The sequence below is a fragment of the Haliaeetus albicilla genome, chromosome 7 (assembly GCF_947461875.1).
Source record: "Haliaeetus albicilla chromosome 7, bHalAlb1.1, whole genome shotgun sequence".
Lineage (NCBI taxonomy): Eukaryota > Metazoa > Chordata > Aves > Accipitriformes > Accipitridae > Haliaeetus > Haliaeetus albicilla.
In genome coordinates, this window is record NC_091489.1 from 26,024,651 (window position 1) to 26,049,328 (window position 24,678).

At 42.8% G+C, this 24,678-nt stretch overlaps 1 protein-coding gene across 3 annotated transcripts in view; it reads left to right on the forward strand.

The window, feature by feature from the left end:
• Window positions 1-24,678, forward strand: part of SHLD1 (shieldin complex subunit 1) — a 93,024-nt gene that overhangs the window by 46,555 nt on the left and 21,791 nt on the right. For all 3 annotated transcript variants that reach the window (XM_069787424.1, XM_069787425.1, XM_069787423.1), the window contains one exon: window positions 1,411-1,580. In XM_069787424.1, the coding sequence (XP_069643525.1) occupies window positions 1,418-1,580 (163 nt within the window). In that variant the 5' untranslated portion in view covers window positions 1,411-1,417. The remainder of the gene's footprint in view (window positions 1-1,410; window positions 1,581-24,678) is intronic.

Sequence of the window (24,678 nt, forward strand, 5' to 3'; positions counted from 1 at the left end):
ATGCCCAGTTAGTTCCTGAGCAGCGATCCCCCCAGGCCAACTCCCCCCCAGTTTATATACTGGGCATGATGTCACATAGTAGGAATATCCCTTGGGCCAATTTAGGTCAGCTGCTCTGGCTGTGTCCCCTCCCAACTTCTTGTGCCCCTCCAGCCTTCTTGCTGGCTGGGCATGAGAAGCTGAAAAATCCTTGACCTAGTATACACGCTACTTGGCAACAACTGGAAACATCAGTGTGTTATCAACATTCTTCTCATACTGAATCCAAGACATAACACTATACCAGCTACTAGAAAGAAAATTAACTATTCCAGCTCAAACCAGGACACTGGGTCAATTCCTCTTCTATTTGGTATTGCTAGAGGCGTGAGCTGGAGTACAACAGTGCTCTGCTCAGAGCCTTTACTGTTAGTGGAGAGTCTCAGCTGCCTTACAAGGAGTTATACAGGGTGGCCAAAGGCTAGTGGCTGAGGTATCGGGTGAAAACTGAGGGTGTTTGGGGCTCTTTTGCATCTTTCCTCTCAGATGTCTTTCCTTGAGAGCCTCTCTTAACGCGTCAGTGCTAATCATGCTTCAGCCCAAGGATTCCTGCTTGCTTTCTCTCTCATTCTGTGACCTCCTGCCCCACCAAGTTTTTGCCTTTCACTCCTCTCTTGCCCCAGACACTTGTGTGGCTGTGCTTGGAGTGCTGGACTGGAACACTTTAGTTTCATCCTCTCCGAAAGAGTTGCCCGTCCAGTGTGGCCCTTGATGTGGAGCTGGGTGGCACCTGCCCTGTCCTGCTCTCCACCCAGCTATGTGTTCCTGCCCTCTGTAGTGGTGGACTGGTTGAGAAAGCTCAAGAGAAGGCTGTTGGGATGTGGGGATGCTTCAACCACAGCTTTCCAAAGTGCTGTTCACAGGGTATACAACACAGCTGCCCTAGTGTCTCCACACCAGGAAATCCTTGCCATCCTTGTGCGATTGAGACTACCAAGTTTTAAGGTGCTCTTTCCTTCTGCTAGTGAGCATGATGAACTTCATGAACTGAGCCAGGAGGGATGGGTTTAACTTGTGACTTCTAGAAGCATCAGTGGAAAGGGACCCTCTAGAACATGTTTTCTTTTAAATTGCACACATAAGATACCCTGAAGGGAATAGTCCCCAGAGCTTTCTGGTTTTGGGGCCTGAATCTGTACTTCTGGGAAGCCTCTAGAAAAGCCAGATTTGTTGTGGCCTCCTGGGTTTTGCCGTTGTTCTTCCTTTGCGTCTTTAAATTTGCTCTTATTTTCTTAAGTGAAGTAGGAATATGCTAGAACAGCTTCTCTCAGCTCATAAAGGAAGTGCTAAAATGCCCGTGCATTTGTGTTGACTTCTGCTGAGATTTTCATGCTCTAAAAACCCAGCTCAGTCGCATTTGTGTCTCTGCAGTGGGACTATGGAAGGAAAAGAGACATCACCAAGTCATCACTCAGGGGAGAGCAGCATATTGGACCTACCGTCTGTTTGTGACCTAGCAGAGCACTTTCTGCCTCCACACAGCTCTGAAAACAGCGAGGAGCTTTTTCATTCTGTGGATACTTTTCCCTCTCCACCCACAGGTAACAGCTTCTGCCTCTCCTCATGCTCTTTCTTTAGCCAGTGTATTATGTATATAGGCAGTGTGTCATTTGACTGAGTAACTGCAGTCTGATGCTGGTGCATATCTGCCTTGTCTTAAAACACAGTTTACCAGAACTACAGCCTGTTCCAGCTTGACAGATAAAATGTGAACTGTGGGTTGATGAGACACAGGAGAGGAGTTCAGAGGATACTATCAGGTGCTAATGTTTTGACAACACTGTTTCTTCATGTTTAGTTTGTTCTCAGAGGAAGAGAGTTACTTGAACTAACCCACAGAGCAGTCCTCCAGACATCAGTAGGAAATATTGTCTCAAATTACCATAGTTAGTAAGAAATGTTTTTAAACTTCTCCTTATGTTCTTCATGTGCTCATCATGTATCTTCCAGTCATGAGCTCAGGATGTGGCCTCTGTAGCCCGTTACTTTAAAATTATGACAGTGAATGTTTGCTTGTGCTAGTAAGTGTGATGAGAACTGCTTCAGTTCAGCTCTTGGGAGATAGCAGTTTCCTCACTTGAAGGAAGACTGATTCCTGCAGAAGTAGCATTTTAGGTCAGCCACGACTCCAGATTCTTAGGAGTAGTGGTGTATCTGAGAAGATCAAGTGATAGCTGGCACATTCTGATTACTGCACTCCTCAGCCCAGTCAGTGTAAATATATGGCAGGAAATGTGAAAGTGAAATGCACTGGCCCAGTGACACTTCTTGCCATATATTCATACTGGCTGGGCTGAAGGTTGTAGTAATTGTATTTAATATTGTGGGGGGAAAATAAAATCTGATCAGCAAATAATGTGTGGAGAAGGTTTGTCAAGGCACCTGAGCAGGTGAAACATCACTGATGACATTTCTGGTTGCTTTGGAGTCTTAAGTAGTGTAAAAGTAGAATTTGGCACCTCTTCTTCCTCTGGCACTGGGTGGTTTACTTCGGCCTAGTTCCAAGAAGTTAGGTTGGAATTTGACGGGTGAGTTTTTTCAGTGGGAATTCCACTATTTTGCATGCTAAACAGGTAAGCAGCGGGATCTACCAATTAGTCTAGCTCTGTTGATGTTGACTACTTGCCTGTGCAGTTGTCTTCACCTCTAACTGTGGGACATCCAGAACTGTAATGAAATCTGCAAACAGTAGATACCAATCCTTGCTTTGTTTTTCCTATGCAGACCAGGAAGTCACATTTCTTACGTTATTAATGATGCAAGTCTTCTACTGTAACCTCTGCTTTAAACGACACATCACATTCCATGATCCGTATTGCATTAGAGGAATAGTGTATCTGGTTTGAGATTTTGCTTTATTTTTTGTGCATAAGAGTGGTGATGACCACTATGAGGAATGTCCTGAGCAAGCCTTTTCTGCTCTTGTGGGAGAGGAGGATGGGGATGTTCCTCAACAGTGAGATGGGCTGGAAGGCATATGTCTGCGCAGATTTCACAAGCCCTGTGTCACAGGTATGAAGAAATTCTGGGAGCTGTGAGGCGGTTCCTGCAATGTGTCTAGGGCAGCTTAGTTGCTCAAACAACGTTTAGTGTGGCTCAGGGCAACTGGACTTGATTGCTCTGATGAATGGGGTGCACAGAAAAACTGCATGACTACTCAGCAGTCCTAAGACTGGTCTGAGATGTAGCGGCAGTGACATATGTGGAAATGAAGATAGGCAGCTCTAAACCCAAATGACAGCATTGGGCAAGTCGTTCAGGGGGCATGTGTGGAGTCTGTAGCTGAAGCTCAGTACCAAGGTATGCTGAGAGGCCAGGTCTTGCCTCCTTGCAGTTTCTGACACCCCCTGGTGTCAGCAAGGATTCCAGGTGTGCTAAGGAGGGCAGATAGGCCTATGAACCTTCTCCTTCATCACTTGTTTTAGAGACCCCTCGCAACTGAAACCACTTGGCAGTAACTGTGGGATGCATGCTGTAAAATGGTTCCTTACCCTGTGCTCCTAGGAGTGAAATAATCAAGTATGCTCTGAACATCTCAGTTCCTTTGTCCTTATAACAGCATCAAACCAATACACATACTCACTTAAACTCTCTTTTTTGATGCAACTTCAGCTTTCTAAGCCATTGAGTTTGGTCAGCGTGGCAGAAGGGGCAGGAGGATGGTTTTAAAAACAGTCTGCCTGTGTCAGATGTTCTTGGACAAGCAAGTTCTGTCAAACATGTCTCGGGAAAGGAAGCTCCTTGGCTTGTTTGTTTTCTCATGAGACATTGTAAACTGCTGTTGTGACACAAAATAAATTAGGAGAGCAGGGGTGGCTATAGCTTGCACCGAACAGTATGAGCAGAAGATTGTGTCCTGGGGCTTGGGCAGGATGGGTGATGAGTCTTCTCATCAAACTTGAAAGATTTTTGTTAGGGGTGAGGATCTTCCTTAGTGATTCAAAAGCATTTCCAAAAGGCCATTAGGTCTCTGGGAATGTGACAGCTTCCTTAGGAAAGAAGCAGACTGACAGGACAGGCTGTGTTTTCTGACATCTGTCACATGAACTGGACTGAGACTAACTAAAATACCATGCTGTCTGAGCCTCAGGAGTCGGAAATGGATATGGAGGTATTCCTAGTGCCTGAGTCACTAGTAATAGGTCTTATTAGCCTAGAGAGGCTCCATCACTTGTAATAGCAGAAGATAGTACCCATTACCCATGAAAACAGGGCCTTCTGAAAGCAGGCATCCCTAGGCAAGAAAACAGTAGTCCTGTGGGAATACTACTAAATGTCTCAGTTATGTATAAATGAGTGGTTTTACGATTTGTGTGGGCGTGACGGTTCTGCTCTTGCAACAAACACGCATACTTTTATCTTACTGTTATATAGTGAATTCAAGTGTTTACATGGTGATAGACTGAGAAAATTAAATTGGATCAGTGGACCTTTCAGTATGCTGCTTTTTTTTTTTTTTACCCCATACTGGAAAACAATAAAAATAATTAATTGTTTATAGTGGTTTTAATCTGCATCACTCAGTTGCACAATGCTGCAGCAACACCTTACTAATTCCTGTGTATTAAGAAAAGTTGCCAGCAAAAGTTCTTACTTGGCAGTGCTTGGGGGTGTGTGTGTGTAAGCCTTAATTATTTGGATTAATATTTGAAAGGCAGCTAATAAATGTTGTTTCCAGTGAAATAAGTCACTGGCAATGTTCCTTTTTCTTGTACGGCACTGAACCGGAGCATACCAGGGACAGCGGAAGCACAGTCTTTGCCTGGAAAAATTGCAGCCTAAAAAAGGGTTAGAGAATAGGCTATAGATGTGCTCTACAGATTGGTGCAGGCAGGGTCTTGGGCTCTGCCTATGCTCCGTGGTCTGACAGAGCGGAGTTTGCCAGCACAGCCCTGGAGTGATTCAACCAAGCTTGGGGGAAGCGTTTGAAAGCTCAGCTGTGGCACCCTGCTTGGGAGACTGCCTGTTTGAAGCATGGGCAGAGGTCAGCCCCATCTGCTTACGTGGCTGTTCCCTGGGGCTAGCGATCTTGAGGGGAATGGGTCTCTCTTTGTCCCCTAGCTTCTCCCTTAATCGCTTTTTCATTGTAATGAAAAGTAGTTAAAAAGCTGTGTCCTTAGGAGAATGGAGGGGTAGACAGGGTCACCCAGCAGAAGAGGAAGGTGCACGGAAAATGTAGTGTCACAGGAATAGAGAAAGTAGAGGAAAGATGACAGTAGGAGAGGAAGGATGATGCTGGAGAGATGGAGTGGTTAAAGAAGACAGAGTTTACTGTGTGATTGGAGAGGCCTGCGTGTATCTAAAAGCTGGCTAGCTTATTTAAAAAAATAATAAAAGCCAGTTTGGGAGGGTAGAGGTGTTCAACCTTTAGTTGCCTCTCCAGAAGCACTACTTCTGTTCCTGCAATTTGCTTCAGGTTTGAGCCCAGGCTTACCTTTGGTTATTTTCCATGGACTGCCCTGACCTCTCTAACGCAGCGAGAATCCCAGGCTACCCCTGACCATGCTTCTTATTCCTGCTCCATCCTTAGCACTGCTGCTCAGGTGGCCACATGAGGAGTCACCTCGGGGAATTGGCCCAGCTTGCTGGGCAGCCACGTGAATATTTGTGTGGATGAGACAGGGACAGCTGCTCGTTCTGGCAGCAACACAGGTATATGACAAGATACAGCAGTCTGCAACATGTCCTGTTTTTCAGATGGGGTTACAGTCTTTCCAGAATGGTGGTTTCTGGAAAAAGTAGTGTTAATATTAATCACTTTTCCCTTGTGAGGAGCCAGGCTGTAGGTTCTTTTTGATCAGTCGTGGTTTTTGTAGGCTTGCTTCAAAAACAGTCGGTTTGGAACAAGTCATGAGAGATTGGGGGAAATGGAGCAGAACCATTTCACTGGAGACTCACTGGCACCAGGTAAATCAGTGAGTCTGGGCTACAGCACTGCTGCTGAAATTGCCGCTCGAATCAAGGGGACACACCTGATCACAAGATTATCGCAGTTTAAACATAAAAGCTATCATGATTTTTGGACTGTTCTGGTTGCTTCCTGGGTTTTCAGTCAACCAAGTATGTGTGTTAAACAAAACAGAGATTTCCAACCTGTTAACACAGCCTTCAGTTCTATAGGCAATTTGGATTCCTCTGAAAAAATTGCTACATATACCCAGTAAAGTTACATGCCTAGTTTTGCCGTGGGTTGCTGTGTCTTTTATTAGCAATGGAGGAGTCATGCTAATGTTGGTGCATGTGTTCTAACTTGTCCTTAAATGCTTTCTCCTGTTCACTGCGTCCACTTGCCTGTCAGGAGTTGCATAATCTTTTTCAGGAGTTGCATAATCTTTTTCAGGAGTGTGTTGCGTTTACTGAAGATGTCTGGCATGGTTTGTGCTTTTTCTGTATGGGAGTTGTGCACAGGTGCTGACATAGAAGCTGAAAAAGGAAGGAGCAGGCTGTACTTAGCAGCAGCCTTTCAGGGCTGGCACTTGATGGGTGCTTGGAGATGCAGTTCAGTCCAGAGCTCAGTGTATTAATTCATTACTTGGTATCAAAACTATAGCTTGTCCATCTGAGCTACCACTGCTACCAAAAGCCATTTCCAAAATGGCTTTTTGTCTGGCCATGCTGAAGACAACCTGAAGGCTAAAGACCTTTATGTGTAGTCTCATTTAAGAGGTCTATGTAACTTTGTAAATCCAAAACACATGTGATATTTTAAATCACTTTCAGACTGAGACAAAGCTGAGCTAAAAAGGGCTTGTACCTGTACTCCAGGCTGCCGTGGTTAGGTACAGAAACTTCTGAGAGTCTCCCTTTACCAAAAAGATACAGATCACCCTAAGAATATTTTACTTTTTGGCTCCATGTGGAGGTGGAGGGTGCTGTACAAAGGTGCTTTGTGCTGTTACAAAGAGTCTCCTTTGACTGCAGGAAGTTAACATGCTCTCCCACTTGCATACCCACTTCAGTTTGAACTGTGATCCCAAATACTGTCAGAATTAATTGGTTTTTTTTAAGGCAGATGACCTGTGCATAACTGCCTTGGCCTTGATGAAGGTCATGGCCCCTTTTTTGGGAATTAGTTCATTTTTATTGGTTTGTTTCTTGCTGCCCTCTAGTGAGCAATGTTACCCGTTTCTGATGCCACCAGCCTTGCATGCTCAGAACTTAGAGGGCTGGTTATTTTTTTTTTATTTTTCATTTGGTGGTGGGAATGCATGTCACTGTACTGACCTCAGTCCTGTGTCAGTTTACTGCTGTTGAGAAGAGATGCTAAACGGTCCCCAAGGCTGATGTGGGAATACTTCTGAGGAGTGTTGGCTGCTCATTGTTTATTGCATGGGTCTTGGCATAAGGTGGCTAATGTTGCCTGTTTGTGAAGTATTTGTTTTTGTCTGGGAATAGCCTTCCTGCTTCTGTCTGTTACAATTACAGCCATGCTGGGATCTGATTTTGTTATGGAAATGAAGAGTCTTTAAAGCTTGGTTATATTATACATTTTTTTGGATGCAACTGTAATTTTTTTAGCCTTTCCAAAAGTTCTTGTTTTAGCAACTTTCTTTTTTATCCCTGATACCGGTATAAACATCCACTTATTTTTCAAGGCAGGTGATTTGTTTAGCTTATCAAAAGCAAAGTAGCACCTATTTTCGAGTGAATGTATATTTTTTTATTGATGATTTTTAACCAAGTACACTCTCAAATATGATCAAAATACTAGATTTTTCTTAATACTCTAGTCTCCTCAATAGGAGAAAAAAGGTGAAATGTTTCAAATCCTAATAATTTTGTATAGATGTTGTGATCTAGTGGGGCAGACACTCAGTGGGCTTGAATTTATGCAGCTCCACTGAAGTTGTGGGCTGGCCCTTGGGTCAGGTAACTACATGGCTGTGGTGAGTTTGGCAGCGTTAACTTTCCAAGAGTCTCTTTGTGGCCCAGTTGTGTTTAATATTGAATGAAGCTGCAAAGTGGAATTCATGCTACCTTACGTAAAAGGAATAGAGGGAGACAACATGACACAAAAAATAAAGCACTCGGCACCACTGAGTCACTGAAGGTCTTACATCTTCTGTAAATTAATTTTTTCCAGGAATGTGTTACATAAAGCATCCAGCCAAAAATAACTCCTGGAACAGAAAAAGGCAGTGTTTTATTCTTCACAATCTGAGAAAGAAAACTAATACTATTTTAAGGAGAATTAGAGCACTATACTTACATGAGTAAGGGAAAAAACTGAGACCCGTGACTTGCCTTTTAGACTTTAATGCTTCAGAGTACCTCTGTGTTCTATGAAAATGAACAGTTTGTACTAAACCATTAAAAATTAGAAAACATGTCCAGAGGAAATGCTTCAGTAACAAAGACAAGGAGTTGCTCTTATGCACTGAAGTTGTCTGATCGGATTCTGCTGTTCTGTGTGTAAAGGAGAGCTTGGGAGTTTGTCTCTTGGAGGTGCTGGGGAACAATCATGCAGTGCAACTGTGTGCTGTAGTCTGGTTTGTATTGACTTGTTTGGAGTTGCATCTTCTGCTCAGAGTGAGTTTTCTTCTGCTACACAGCTCATATTTTTTCCGCAGAAAAAGAGGATTTGGTAGGCTCGCTCTCATTAGGCACAGAGTTTCAGCTGTATCTAATTACCAAGCCTTTCAAAGGAGCATTATACGTGTTCTGCATGTTATCCCCAAATCCTTAAAAAGTGCTGGCACAGTACAGAACTTGGAATTTGTATATTTGAGGGTGACTTTGGGGGACCATGACCATTGTTTCCTTTCATTCATTGTTTTTAATTGAGCGTATAAGCTAATTAAACCCTTGCTAGCCCCTCTGTGTAGAGGCAGAAGCAGAATGGGTTGATTTCCAATTTGGGATGCGCCCCTCAAACTTTAAACAGTGAAGTGGTTTCTAAATTGTTCTAAATGTTCTAAGTTTCTAAATGTTTCTAAGTGGTTCTAAATATTGGCAGGAGTTTTGTTTCCTCCCTAAAGCCAGTCCTAAGCAGTTGTCTATCAAATTTGTAACTGTATGCTGTAGCCTTGTACTGAGAACTACTGCATGATTACTGTAGAGCTAGGAGCTAGTGGCTCATCCGCATGGTAGCTTTAGGAGTGGGCCTTACCTGTAACAAATTGCCATTGCTTGATGAGTAATATTTTGTTAATAAGTGCAACAGGCTAAGTATCTGTGGAAGGTAATGGGGGTATTGGTTTGCGGGTTGTTTTTAATGATATATGTATGCATGTGTTCTGGTGCTGGATTTAGAGCTTCTCCAGCTCTAATAAGCATCACAGAGATGAAGTTTTTGTTTCTGGTACTGGACAGTAACTTTCACAGGTGGGGACTGATCCAGAGCTCCTTGCTGATGCCAGCTAATACTGGTTTGGGTCTGTAGAGCACAGCCCTGGAAAGTGCTGAGTGACTGTGCTTCCACTGACCGTCCACAGAGTTGGCTGCTCAGCTCCCTGCAGGACTGAAAACTTTCTATGCATTGCATAGATACTTTTCTTCAAGCTAGCAAAACATACCTGCTTTCTAATATTTAATGCTAAGTCCTGATGGGGAAGGGGGGAAATCTTGTGGCTGAAGATGCATGCACTTCAAGATTTGCCAGTTTTTTACCCAGGAAGTAGTTCAGGTGAAATCTAATAGGAAAGAACAGATTAGATCTGTGATCTGAGCCAGACTTCCAGAGATGGTCTTTTTCTTTTCCTGAAATCACCATTCTGCAAAGATATTGCCATGTATTTAAAGGGTGATGATATACCTAGGATTTCTGTACCAGTTAATGAATGGAGGCAAACAAATATGCCACACATTCAAGACTGAATGTGTTTGTTCAAAGCCAAATTTTGCTTTTATCCCACCTTCTTACAGTCCTTTTCCTGTCAAATCAGTTGCATTGACTGCTGCTGGTCTGCTCTCTGATCTTTGGCATGGCTCTTGTCCTGGTTTGAGCTGGAATAGTTAATTTTCTTTCTAGTAGCTGGTATAGTGTTATGTCTTGGATTCAGTATGAGAAGAATGTTGATAACACACTGATGTTTCCAGTTGTTGCTAAGTAGTGTGTATACTAGGTCAAGGATTTTTCAGCTTCTCATGCCCAGCCAGCAAGAAGGCTGGAGGGGCACAAGAAGTTGGGAGGGGACACAGCCAGAGCAGCTGACCTAAATTGGCCCAAGGGATATTCCTACTATGTGACATCATGCCCAGTATATAAACTGGGGGGGAGTTGGCCTGGGGGGATCGCTGCTCAGGAACTAACTGGGCATCGGTCAGTGAGTGGTGAGCAATTGCATTGTGCATCACTTGTTCTGTATATTCCAATCCTTTTATTATTACTGTCATTTTATTATTGTTCCTATTACCAGTACTAGTTTCCTCCTTTCTGTTCTGTTGAACTGTTCTTATCTCAACCCACAAGTTTTACCTTTTTTCTTCCGATTCTCTCCCCCATCCCACTGTGTGGAGGGGAAGTGAGTGAGCAGCTGTTTGGTGCTTAGCTGTTGGCTGGGGTTAAACCATGACAGCTCTTGACAGCTGTGGTCTCTGTTTCTTGTACCTGTGGGCTCTGTGTGTCTCACTGGCATGGTTGATGAGCTCCATGGGGCAGCGACCACACTGTGCTGCATAGCTATCTGCTATACCGAGGACAGTGAAATCTCCAGCTTCCTTCTGGGATAACAAAGCCCAGCAGCACCTTGTACCTGTCTGACCCAGGTACAAAGAACCTGTTGTTTTAAACTTTTGAAGGAAGTTTATTTAGTCCTTGTTTGGTCAGAGAAGGTAAAACAAGGTTCAGAGTAAGGAACAGTAAATACTCCCAGTTGAACCATTAAGCCATGAATCAGAGAACACGTTTGTCCTGTTCACCATTGAGAACAAGACGTGTTTCTAAGGTAGCTCATAAATCTTTGGGTTATTTTTCATTTTAAATGCAAAGTCCATACGTTGTGAAGATGATGCAGAGTTGCTATATGTGTACTATATAATCTAGAGCCTGGATATTGAGTTTCCAAATGTGCTTATACGTAGCAAGGCTTACTAACTGAATGTATGCTGCTGTATCCCTTACATTGCTGGAAGATTTTTAGTGAGGTTTTGTTTTCCTGTGTGCAAAAATGTTGTCAGATTATTTTATTTTTTTCAGACACCATTCACTTTTTGGAGATTTCTCTTAAATGCTTCAGGTCCTCATTTGCAAATACTGAGCCACCTTGCCAGGAGACATGAAGTGACAGAGTCTGATTGACAAGGCCTCACACAAATGAACTTTGGATTTAAGTGGTTTTGTCAGTTCAAACTGACACACAATACAACAGGAAGCATCTCCAAAGAAGAAAAATGCAGGACAGGGTAGTATGAGAATGCCCTAAGTGGGTCAGAGTTAAGATTGCTTGAGTGGTAACTTGACATCATCAGCAGGTTAACAGTGATATTTATGGGCAGTACAAGCAGAAGTGATCCTGTCCCTGCAAGCCTTTAGCTACCAGGACTTCTGGTTTAGGAGCCACAGATAGCATACCACTGTGTCACTAGCTCCTGATGAATGATCCTTCCAGGAATTTGTCTAACTGATTTTGACCTCTCTCTCTCTCGATGTGGGAGTGGGACTGGAGAACCACTGGCTTTGTTTTGCATCTTTTGCTTCCTTTGATCCCCTGAATATCCTGAGTTCCTGCAGGCTAAGGAACAGTGTATGATCACTGCTGTTTCTTTCTCAAAGCCATTTGTGGTCTTACAGACATCTTACACATTCTCCCTGTTGTATTATTCCAGGCTAAAGAAACCTGGTGTGTTTTTTATTTTATCTCAAAGAAAAGCCATTCCAAGACTTTAGGCAGCTTTAGGCTATCCTTCTGTGTGTCCCTTCTGGCTTGTCAATGGTCTTCAAGAGATGTGGGGACAAGAACCATGCCCAGTGCAATGTCTGTGACATGGCTCAGAGCAGTCTGTCCTTGCTTTTAGTTCTTTGTGCATTGTTTTGCTCGATTTTTTCTTTTTCTCTCTTTTTCCTCCCCAATTTGGTACCTGTACTGGGGGAAGGGAAGTCTTTCCTTGCTGGGCACTGAACTATGCCTGGTCTAGTACAATAGTCCTGAAAAGGTGCTCTCTTGAAAGGTCTCTTACTACCTAGTAATATAAGTCTAGGATCCCTGCAGGTAGGTCAAAGTTGTCTTTTGCTTTTTTAATTGTCTTTTTGTTCAATGCAGTCTGTTCACATGCTTTGTTGTCTTCTTTCCTTCCCATATGATATTCCTTGCTTTTGTATTTTCACTGCCTTGTTTCCTATTCTATGCCAAATTGTGGTGGTGTTTTTTTCCCCCACGTGTTGCCATTGACTGCATACAGCCACCTACTTGCTGTGGATTCTGGGTAATGTGGTCCTTTTTATCCCTGAAAGTATACAGACCTTTCAGTAGATGGTCCTTGAAGCAGCATGGAAATATTTACTCTGTCAGCCTGTAATGAAAGACTAGAAGTTCTAAATGCTATCCTCCCAGCCTGTGCTGTGTGCTAAGTCTTCAACATGTTCCCTAAATCAACTGTTATATTGCTGTACTTTTATTTCAGGAAACTTCATGGTTTTTATTGGGTTTACTTCCAAAACCCTGCTGGTACAGTTTTCGGTAAAATGTTTGCTCTGCCTTTGATGTTTGCTGTGCTTGTAGTCCTTGTATTTTCCAAGGTGGTTTTCTGGTCTTTCCTGGTTATAAGGCTCAAGGGTTTGGCTTAGTCTTGAAATGGCAAAACTAAAATGTGAAGACAGTGTTTTAGTGATTTAAAAAGGTCAGACAGGCCTATGAGTCAGGTTCAGGAAAATAAATGTGATCCTACTTCAGTAGCCAGTGCAGGGATTTACTCAGTGTTGAGTGAGGAGGGGAATCTGCACATCTATATAAAATGTCATAACAAACTGTTGTTGGTGTTCATTTCAAAAAGGAGGCTGCGCAAAAGCTCATACCTGCTTTCAAGATGCCATATAGCTAATTTCATTACTATAACAGATGCATTTGCAGCTTTTCTTAAAGCTCCATCTACTGGACATGACCAGCTATGAATGCTTTACTTTACACTGATGACAGCAGTCTGGCTGTTAGCTATAGAATATCATAAAGCTCTAAAAAGTGCACACATGCAATATAGAAACAATATATATCCATTTTAGATCTCATTAATCTTTTACCAGTTGTCTGGTGTGAGAGGGTCCTAGTTCATTTGCTGGTAATAACAGCCATGCTATTGGCGCACATCAGTGCCAGACAGTGGGATCTGTAATAGGTCTGTAGACCTGTGTCTGCCCACCAGTGGGACTGTGGTCTTTTAATTTCACTTTGCCCTGCAGCTGTGGTGTAAGAGTCCCTGTGGGCCACTTCATCCTTATCTTTATCTAAAATGTCATTCCAACCTGGGCTTTTATTTCTCTCATCATAGCTATCAGTGTTTGTCCATTGCTGTGACCTGATCTAATTCATACTGCAGTAATGTCATTATGGCAATTGGTCCTAAGGTGGCTGTGAGGCAGTTTTGTACATACTTATGCCGATGCTGTTTCATCTTAGTGAGCATTAGCTGTTTAAATAAGAAGGAATTAAATTCTGTAAATAAATGACAGAGAACAAGACTTTGTTCAATTCTTTGTGAATCATTTTCCATCCTCTGAAGTGTAGCTTTGGACTCCTTCGAGATGGAAAATTGTAGATTGGGAACAGAAACCATTCAAGTATGTGTTTTACAGAGGAATGATAGACAGCTTTAGACTCTATAAAGCCTGTGCCTTTCAGCCATCATTTGTAACCACCACAATGCCATTAAATATTATAGGGACAAATAAGAATTTCTAAGATAGTACCAGAAGACCTCAAGAATTCTTACTGACCAAGATACAGACTGATACCAGGTTGGGATGGGGGTGTCTTTGGGTAGTCAGATGCTACTGGCTCTGTAAAGCTGCAAAATACAGTGCAGACATGGCTAAAAAGCTGATCCTTGCTTTGCGCTTCTCCTTAATGGGTGCTTCCCTGGGCTTCCCCATTCCATAAATAGGTTTTTATCGTGTATGTAGTGCAAAGTTTCTTCTGTGCTTGAAGCTTTCTTTTGTAGCCCTACTCAGCTTTTTCAAAAACATTAGCTCTGTTCCTTACCCCTCGGAGTCATCAGTGGAGGTGGATCTGTCCTGGAGCAACTGGATGCCAGATGTTGGCAGTCACCTGGTGCTGCTGGAGGGAGCAGAGTGTTTGCTGAAGTTAAGAGTCACCTGTAAAACAAAGGTCCACTCGGGATGGCTGCCTTCACTACACTGAGCTCCCATCTTTAGTTGGGCTCCAGAATCTTCAGGCAAAGGCTGTGTTAACAGGTCTGTGTGGCATCTGTTATGTCTCTGGGTAGCTAGCATGGAAGCCATTGCCTAGGACGATATTGCAGCAAGTAAATACCATTCCTTGTCTAGTCTTTCAAGAGCATGACTCCAAAACGCACTAATGCCCATCATACCAGTTTCACACCCTGGTGTTGGTGCTCTTCCATGCTTCTGAGTATGGCTGCAAGGGATTTACTGAATGCTCCAGAGCAGTGGAGTCTGGCCTGCCATGACATGAGCCTCTGGCTTGTTACAGGCAGGGAGACAGGGATTAGACATTCTTATTTTCCTGTGACAGTCATTTTAGTGCAAAGCTGTAGTATTTTTATAGAAGAGATAAATGCCTTGTTTTGACTCATTGGCTCGATCTTGCCCAGGGACTGTTTTTACCACCTGCCTCTCACTCAGGTGCTGGCTTTGTGCAAGCAGCAGGAGCCACTTCCTTTACATTATTAGAATCGAAAGCACAGGCAGCTCTTACGGAGATCCTTATCTACTTCATTGCCCGACTCTGTTCCCCTCAGCAATATTGTGGCTCTGTGCAAGGGTGCTGAAGTGCCAATAGAAAGGATATGGGTTGAATGAAAGTGCAGGATTCAGGAGTGGAAAAGAGGAAATTAAAGTGTCTGTGAGGGTGAGGGAGAGGCCAGGAAGCCTGTGCAAAATGAGTTGCTTATTCTCTAGCTAATAGGTTTTGATTAATTTTGTCATTATTCCGAAGCTGGGGAGCTCTTGGAACAATCCCTGATGTAATTGTGGGGCTGAAAGGGCACGGGAAGACAGATAGCAATGGCAGCGATGGAGAGACTATTTTACATGTGTGTGGGAGCTGGGCAACGTTCTGTCTTTACCCGTCACCTTGGGTTACCATTTTAACTGCAGTACATTTCCTCTTTTTCAGACCAGTTACATTTTTATGTGCTGAATTCCTAGATAACCCGTTATAGTTGTACTTCTTAACATTGAGAAGTGACTATTAGGTTGGTGTGTTCATGTTACTTGGATCCAGGTATCCAAACAGTATTTCACCAAGCAAAAGGCAGAGGGCTGGGAGAATGTCCTCTTCTTTCCTGATGTAGCAGTGAATTTGGGTGCCACTTGTGTGCAGCAGAAGGACACAATAATTTTTTTTTCTCCCAGGCTTCTTTGCAGAGTCTGGAGGAGGGCCGTGCTGCAGGGAGACAGATTTTCATTCTTTGCTGTGTTGTTTCCCAACTTTGAGAATCTCTCTTCAGAGGCCCATAGGAGAGGATTTCATAAAGTGACCCCTCTTTACAACACCAAAGCTTTGACAGGTTTTCCCCATTATCTGACGTACAGAGGCTGTGACACCTGAGAGCAGGTCCTGGAGATGAATGCATCCTTCCAAATCTACTCTTGTGCTGGATTGGGAGCTGTCCCCACCCCACAGCAGGCTGAATATGTGGTTCCCTTCATCTCTTCTTTCTGATGTGAAATCCAGCAAGTGCTCCATCCCTCTTGCAATGCTGTGTTCCTGTAAAAGGTGGGTTGGGGTTTTCGTGCTGGTGTATGTCTAAACAAGGATAATATGAACCAGATTTCAATGCGTGTCTGAGCAGTGAGTGCTCTATGTTTGAAACATTGAGAGGCAAAGAAAGAAGTTTGCTTTCTCTACTACTGTGGAGAAAAAGATTTGATTTCTTTTTTAAAAAAAGATCAAAACCTCTAGGGTGTATTTTTAGCTTTAAAATCATGCAGGAAGTTTGCATTAGAAGATTCACATACATGAGAGTTACACCAAGGGCAAAAACCACAGAGGAGAATGGGAACACAAAGGGATTGGACTGTAGCTCCTTCAGATGCTGCTGTAGGGTGTCCAGGTTAGACTTGTCCCAATTTAGTTCTGCTTTTAAGGAAGAGAAGCATCTTTTGTAGGAAGCAGTTTCAGTGAAACTCCAATTTTCCTTAACAGCTGGAGAGGAGAAGCTACAAAGCAATCATGAGGCCTGTAACTCAGGGTATGCGTTCTCATAATAAAGTGCTACAATAATACAGTAATAGCAGCTGTGAAACATGCTGCATGAATGTTTCCAGTCACTTTGGAGTGCAAGAACTGCTGTACAGCTGAAACATCTCCACAGAATACTTTGGTTTTTCGTGAAGAAAAATGAAAATGCATGCCATGAATCCTTAAGTAATTGAAATAACTGGGGAAAGCTGTACAGAAGCTTGAGTTCTAAGTGTTCCTGTTACCTGGACACTTGTTCATTGCATCTTTTCATCAGTGTTAGATTCTTTTGTGTGGGGCTCCCAAGACATTCGTTCCTTTTTTTTATAATAAGGCTGCTCTTTGCAGCTTGGCATTATGGTCTTGTTGTAGTGCAGATACTGCAAAAATGACCCAAGACATATATATATATGTGTTGAGCTGCCAGCAATGGCAAAACAGGAAATGACTGTGATGACTTTGTTATGTAAAACCAGCATTACCCTTCCCTGCTGTCTGCAGTGTGCCTTGGTGTCTCAGCTTGTCAGCTGCATCACTTATGTGTGGGTGGTAAAGATCTGTGAAAATGGCTTAAAATCCCAGTTTGAATAATGAAGGATGTCTGTCTAGGACAGAACAATGACAAAGGGCAAATTGGCTTAGAAGGCCATACTGAGGCCATCCTGTGCCAGCCTGTGAGGATATTTCTTTCCTGGCATGGCACTGTATGGGTCACCCAGGTTAGCTTGGGCTTTTGGGAAAGTGGTATAGCTGCATCTGTCCGAAATGCAGCTATACCTAAGGCAGAGAACCTGGGTGACAACGCTGCAGAGCTTCCAGTAGACCCTGAGATTCACACATCTAATCAGATGCTCTGGGGCGTATCACCTCCAGTCCAGCTGTGAGCAGTGTTTGTAGTTTAGAGGGCAATTTGATATTGTGGTGATACAACGCATAGATAAGAAATGTCACTCTTAAAGTCTCTTTAAAACCTCTCGTTTCCATGTTTGTTCTTTTAAATACGCTGGTTTTCTGGCAGTGGCTTTCATTTCTGCTTGATTTTCTCAAGTGTGTGCCTCTGGTGGATGCATGTTTCACCTGCCCTGCACCTAGCCTTGCTGCTTGCACTGAGAAGCTTTGCCCTCTGTTGCAGTCCGGGGAAAGACAGTGGTTTGCATCATGCCACATGTTGAGCATGTTTGTACATGAGTGTTCCTTCCACTGTGACGATGCTTTTATGTAATTCATCATAGTTACTGCTGAGATAGCAAACAGTCCCCTGGAGCTGCATAAATAAATAATCAGAGAATGTTCTTTTATTACAAGCTTACAGGGATAGCTTATGTAAGTAACATATGCCAGAGCACTGCGTGCTGAATTACTGGTATCTTCTGAGTGTGTCTGAATGTCACTGAGATAAGGTATATGAGCCTGTATGAAGTACCTCCATGGCCTAAGCAGTGAACTTGTACAGTAATGAAGGATGTTTCTTCATTACTCTATTAGCAAGATTTTTACCCTTCTTTTTTCTCCTGATCTGATTCTAAATGTAGGGGTTTTGCCTTGAAATTTGCCAGGTTCACCTGTCCTGTTACACAAAACACCTTGGAGGACCTTCAGAGACCTAAATTCTCTGTATGAAGTTCAGCTGCTTTTGGGCATCTGTTACACCAATGATCATTTATGCACAGCCTGACTTTCTCCTTGTCACCAGGAGGCTTTCACTACATGTCTCTATCATTCAAACCTTTTCTCAGACATATAGTGTGACTATGTGCTAGAAAAATGATATAGAGTTTATTGGACCCAAAAGGCTCTGCACTGACAGTTGTTGTTGAAGTGCAGCAAGAGAAAACAAGATACATCTGCCCCGATTGCCATGGTCTCTTACTGCTTCTGAATTTATTCCCTGATTTTGAAGCTTCTTTAGGTGCTGCCGTGAATTGGCAACAGAGAAACACATCTTGGGGAATCCTCTGTGGCTGGTGGCAGGGAAGAGGAGAAAAAAGGGATGCGAGTGCTGTTGAAATGAGAAGCTGTGTTCCTTGCTGTGCTCTCAGGGCTCTGCTTAGCGTAGAGGCCAGACTTACTGCTATGAGAGGACGCAAATTGTTCCTACCCAATTCTGCCATGGCAAATTTGGAGTAAGAGCTGAGCAGGAGGCTGTGGGCAGGGATGCCTTCCATTTTCTGTGCATGAGTAGATCTTATGGTGGATCCAGTGCCTGGAGTGTTGCAGGGGATGCACCGTAGCTGTATGATGAGGTAGGACATAGTGCTACTGCCTATGCCAGCCATTACCATTTTCTGACTGGAGGTCCCTGCTTTCTGCAGTGATGTGGCCTGGATTAATCCCAGGATTGTGGGGATCATTGTGGAGTTTTTTCCTGGTTTTCTGTGTAGTTATTTAGTCCCTGCCTTTGCATTCACGTGCTGCTCTCAATGTCTCCTTGCTTCCCCTCTGTAGCATCTGGCTTGTACCACACCACATGCATTGGATGCAGGTGGAATATTCCTAAAGCCTCCCAGCTCAGGCACCTATCACAAAAATAAATGACGTTAAGTGGGGGATCTGGCACTGGTTTAAACTAGTTCTCTGTGTGTCTTAATTCAGGCCTCAATTTTTTTGCATGTTTCTCTGTTTTACTTCACTGAGCTCATTGGTGTGCAGCTGATGAGCCTGCAGCATAAAAGCACAAAAAATAGTGACTCATAACCCTTTAGTAGCAGACTGCAAGTATAAAATATAGCACACTTTCATCATCCACAGTATTTTTTTAAACAGAACAACACAGGCCAGTGATTCAGCATCAGTGTGGGTTATAGTACATGAAGTTTTATCCTGAAGCCCTCCTGCATCTGATTTCTTCCTTCATTTCATGAGTTTAACAACCCCTCACCCCCCTTCCTTCTTGGTGTTGTATGCTGTAGATTTCATAGTAGCTGAGCCCCTTGGCTGGCTTACACATGCACATATATATTTCTATAAAATCTCCTCCACGGACAGATGGAATGCTGTCAGGCTGAGCAGTGCTTCTGTGTTTACAGCAAGCCTCCATGCTAAGGGTATATGTGAAGGGTAGCAGGCAGCTGGTTATTCATTGTAGTAATAAGCACTGGCAAGCAAATGACAATATTTTGTGTTATGTGCTGCTTGCTGTTCTTTTCAGCATGGTGAGGGATTTCTAGCTGTGCCCTGTTTATGTTCATTCCCAGGTAGAGGTGGAAGCAAGTGGCAGCTTGAATTTTGCAAGTTGACTGTATTTTATAAAGATGGTGCTGCCTATGTTGTAGAGTTGATCTTATTCCAAAAGTTGTTTGGGTTTGTTAAGAAAGTAAGCCCTTTGCATTCCTACCTGCCAAAAATGCCCAGAGACTATTTTATACACCTCTAAGTAATAATATGATGCATGTTAGTGCTAAAGGAAGTCCCAGGCTTGTGATGCCTGACAGGAAAAGGTTTTTTTTTTAAATCTGAACAGATGAGACAGAAAGAACCAGAAAAGAGTAAGCATGGGAAAGCAGATAACTACACTATAACATCTTCTAGGTGAATGGGGGCTTTGGTTCTTCCATAGTGGTCTGTTTTATATGTGTACTTCCATCTCAAAGAATTATACAAAACTTGTAAATTTTTTTTTAAAGAAAGTTAAATCCAGAAAATAATAATGATCTAGAGAGGAATCTGAATGTTGGTTCTACATATGTTGGAAGACAAGGAAAAGGAAAGGTAGTAGAATCAAGATCAAGCACTTCCTTACACAGCAGGTAATTAGATCATAAAACTCAGTGCTACAGGAAATTATTGAGGCTAAGAGCTTAGCAGTATTGAAAGGGGATTATACACTGATTTGGGTAATAAGAACAAGCTAAGTCAATAGTTCTTGCTGACACAAATGTTGCTGAGATACTGGATACACAGGGTGGTGTTTCAAGGCTTGTACTAATTGCTGCGTAATTTCAAGTGTCATATCACACGTACATATCCCCATTACCACATTTCCCTGTTGCCACCTAGAAGAGACCACAAGTGGAGGGGACATACTAGACTAGATATACTTCTGATCTGATCCTGCCTGGCACCTCCTTCCTTTCCCCTTTAGACAAGAGTAAGAGATATTCCCATACTGCAGACGGCAAAGCTGATATCAATGCTTTAATGTGTACAACTCTTGTCTGCAATAGTATGTGCCTCTTAAGTACTGTGACTTGAAAATCCTTGGATAACCTGCCTAAAAGCAGAAGCAGGAGGGGGTTGTTGGAATAGAGAAGCAGGCAATGCAGAATTGGAGGAGGGAACAAACTTTTTTTTTGGTCCACAGCTTAGGTTATGTTTGCACATGAATAAATTTTACAGTGGTATTTTCCTTTGTTAATGGATAGCCAACAGATAGCATACATCAAAAATATGGTAACTTGTACAGACCTAAGGAATACTCACCCTTACTATGCTGACCCTTTGCCTAGCCCCAAGTCCTTCTGTACTCTTCGTAATACAAACTTACTCTGAATTTAATGAATTAAGCGGTTATGGTCTATAAAGATTGCAGAGAAATATATCATCTTTACTCCTGGTCATGGTATGGCATAAGTGGGATCTGTTTCGTGATATCTTATAATTCAGTAGCAATTTCTTGAAGGGGTAAACTTCCTGTTGAAGTGCTGAATTGAAGCAGACCCTGATTTACAGAGCTACCACTGCAATCCCAGCTGAATTTAACATTGCTCTACATTGCTGCTTCTCTGAATGTCTAATGAGGTTATTCCTAGGTTAATTTTTCTCCTGATGCAGTTTTAATTAAAATAGAATGAAGGCAACAGAAAATGCAGAATAAAATAACTTGAGAAAATCCATTTCATGCTGCACCAGTGCTTTGTGGTAGGATGTTTGTTATTGCTGCTAATTATTCTTTATGTGAGGCACTTGTCTAATAGCATGTGTGTGCATGTGAATCATCTGCAGAGCCTGTGGCAGCATTCCAGAAGTGAAGTTAGCTCTAGTGGCTGAGTCACTGAGTTTGCACCAGTGGGTTTTGTTCCTGTGTTAGACTGAATGTGAGGAAATATTAGTATTCTTCAGCGCAGCAATCTTGGAATATAAAGGGAAATATTTTTGCATTGTTAAGAAATCATGTATTGTTATTAGCTTTCAACAGTCCGCTGATAGTTAATGAAGACAGTGATTTATTCCTGATGAGGATCTATCTCTGGATTTTTTTCTCTTAAGAGAAAGAAGAGGAATCATTCTTTTGCAGAGGGTGAAAGCAAAAATGAGGTTGAAAGTTGGATCTGATATTCAGAATGTAAACATCATGCTCCATAATTAGCAACTGTGAAATGCATACCCACCAGAATGAGTTAAACCATGTGGCAGAAGAGGGCGAACATGCGTTATTGGCAAATGTCATTCTTCACACAGAAGACAAAATGCTGGTTTTGCCTGTGCTATTCCCACACACGTGCACAAAATATTCAGTCACTAAAATTCTTCATGACTTCTCTCATATTAAGAATACCTGACAATTAAACATTTGTAGATGATCCTTTCTCTTCAATTACGGATTAGTCGACTGCTATCTCTACAGCATGCTGAAGAGCTGGTCATAGAATGAGGTGATATAAAAACCTAGTGGTATATTTCAGGCAATAATCCACCTTTAAAAAGTGCATGTGGCTGGTTTTAATACTTCAGACTAGTAACCTGCTTTGTTACATCCTTGGTTTGCGAAAATCTTCCTCCCTGTAGCACAGAGCAAAACCACTGTGCTGTTTGCAGATGCCGATGCCTAACTAAGTTTGTGTTGAAGTGTTGCAGTCTGTGCTTTCTGGGATCATAGCAATGGTTTTCCTGCTCTTGATCTTCCTGTTAAGAAGAAAATGAACAGCAAACCAGTCTAACCACTTCTTAAGAGTACGACCATTTCGGAAGGAAATCCTTCTGAAATGATCTGGCAGGAGTCTTTCCTGCCAGTTCACCTTTTCTCAGCTGTGCACTAAAACCAGAATTTGCCTTTCCAAACTGGTACTAAATGAATGTGTAGTGATCAAACTTAGCCAAATTCTCTTTGCAGCTAAGCCATGGAAATGAATGTATTATTACAGAGCTGTACTGCTGCAGCTAGGGGCAAATTGGACCTCCTTAGAATTATTATAATTCTGCGTGCCTCAAGATCCTGCTCATCTTGATTCCTGTGGGGTCTTGGAGTAGATATTAGTAAGACCAGAGTGATCCCAAAACAGTGGGGTGGCCAAGTTTGAGAGAAGATGGGAAGTTGGTTTGGTTCAGCAGCCTCAGTGAAGGGATTTACTCTGAATCTTCCAAGATTTTTGAAGCCCTGCCAGGCAATAGCTGGGCCCTCCCTTTCGCCTCACCTCTCAAACAGACTTCCATAGCTTTTCTCAGCCAGCAAGTTAGTGGCTTGCTGCAGGTATCTGGTTCCCTCCCTTGATTATTGCATGAGAAAGTAAGCAGTCTTCACTGCTGTTTTGGAAGCTGTTACGTCTGGTAATGTGTTTGGGGTTTTCCTTTTGCAGAAAACCATTTACTGCCAATTTGAAAACAGTTGTTTCTGCTCCTCTCTGAGGAACCGGTGTGTTCCTGTGGATTTTACTTCTCTTCTGCACACCATGGTATCCCTAATTGCTCTTGCTTTAGTAACTAGTGAATGAGCAAGAGAAATGGCCTGTTGCTTGAAACTTAAGTGGAGAGTTTGGATACGTATATGAATATCCCTGTGCCTTGGCTCCAATACTGCATTTCCACCTGTGATGAAAGAAGGGAGCAAGCAATAAAGCAGAAGCAGAGCCTTATCTTCTTCAGGAGTGCAGGGACCAGACAAGGACTTGAGCTTTGGGTGAATGCTGCAGGCACCACCCCACTGCTCTGCTTGGACAGCTTACTGCCACATACAGTACCTGCTAGACTTTCCCTCTCCGCACCTTTCCTGCCTGCACCAGGGGAGAGTAGCGCTGTGAGAATAAACACTGTAGGGATTATTAAGTGCATGTTATTGGGAATACAAATATATGAACTATCAACTCAGTACTCCACATGCTTATCTGCCTAGAACGCTTTACTTGGAATCCAGTTATTGTGGAATAATACACCTGGAAAGGCGTATTGCCCTTACCTGTGGCAAGTTGGTTTGATAGTAAGGCTGTGACAGTGAGAGGAACCAAAATGGGAAAGGAGATGGTGTGCCAAGTAGCACCCTTTGGTCTCTGTTACCTCTTCTCACAGTTGGACCATGACCATGGGTCTGGGTGCTGCTTGGTCCTGCCAGATAGGTTTTTACCATTACTGCCTGTTACCGCAGAACGTAACTAATTAGGCAAGAGCTAAACTACTTATGGAACTCTAAATGTTATCTAGAACTACGTCTGGTTGGTCATAACTCACTACAATTTTAATATAGTTGTTCCTGCCTCTTCTTGCTGCTGTTAGTAACCTGGAGAAGAGGTTAATGTTCTCAGTTGTGCATCTGTTAGAACATCACCTATGTGACTATGCTGATTTAACTCTTGCTTTGTCCTTTTCTGTAACATTTTTCCCCACACTATCTTTGTTTTTGCTGTGGGAGCGTTTGTGGGAACATCTCTAGTTTCATTAATGTTGATGTGAATATTCCCTAAAGCTCAGGGCGGTCTTTGAAAAATATCATTGTCCCAAATGTGCTTTGGTGCACGTTAAGTCCTGCTTGAAGGCAAAAAACTAAGACAAAGGAGATGCAATAAACCATCTGTTGTACCTTAGCTATACCTTGATACAAAGAGCGCTCTTGGGGCTGGATGACATACAGCATGTGACACCCTGCAGAGCAAGTGCATCCAAAGGAGAGCATAGAAGCGAGTACTGATTGCTTCATTTTTTACAGTGTCTTACTCTGTGGATGCCTCCTGAAATCATACTGCTCAGTGCCCATTAGAGAAGACTTGACATGGATGGTATAGTTCATTCATTGGATTAATTTGAACAAATAAAACCTACTGCACTTTTCCTATCTTTGTGGAGCTCCAGGCACTAAATGCATGGCAGACGAGTGCTGGTGGAGGGGCATGGGTATAGGTGCTTGGAGAAGAGTTCAAGCCTTGTCTGGGATATGACTAGGTTTCTCTGAAGCAGCCATTAATGACATTGGGAAGGTTGGTCACACACAGCTAATGCTTTTGTTTGTCAAAACTGCTGAAACTGATGTGCCTTGCCCTGCCTTGAACCTTGGACCTTGCCTTTAAAATAATGGTGAGAGCAAATAGGTTTTGGCTAAAAGTATCTGTGGGAAGGCTGTCCAAAGAAGGATTCCTCTGCTTTTCTGGAGACTCTGGTTGTAATTCTGCTTGCTAATGCT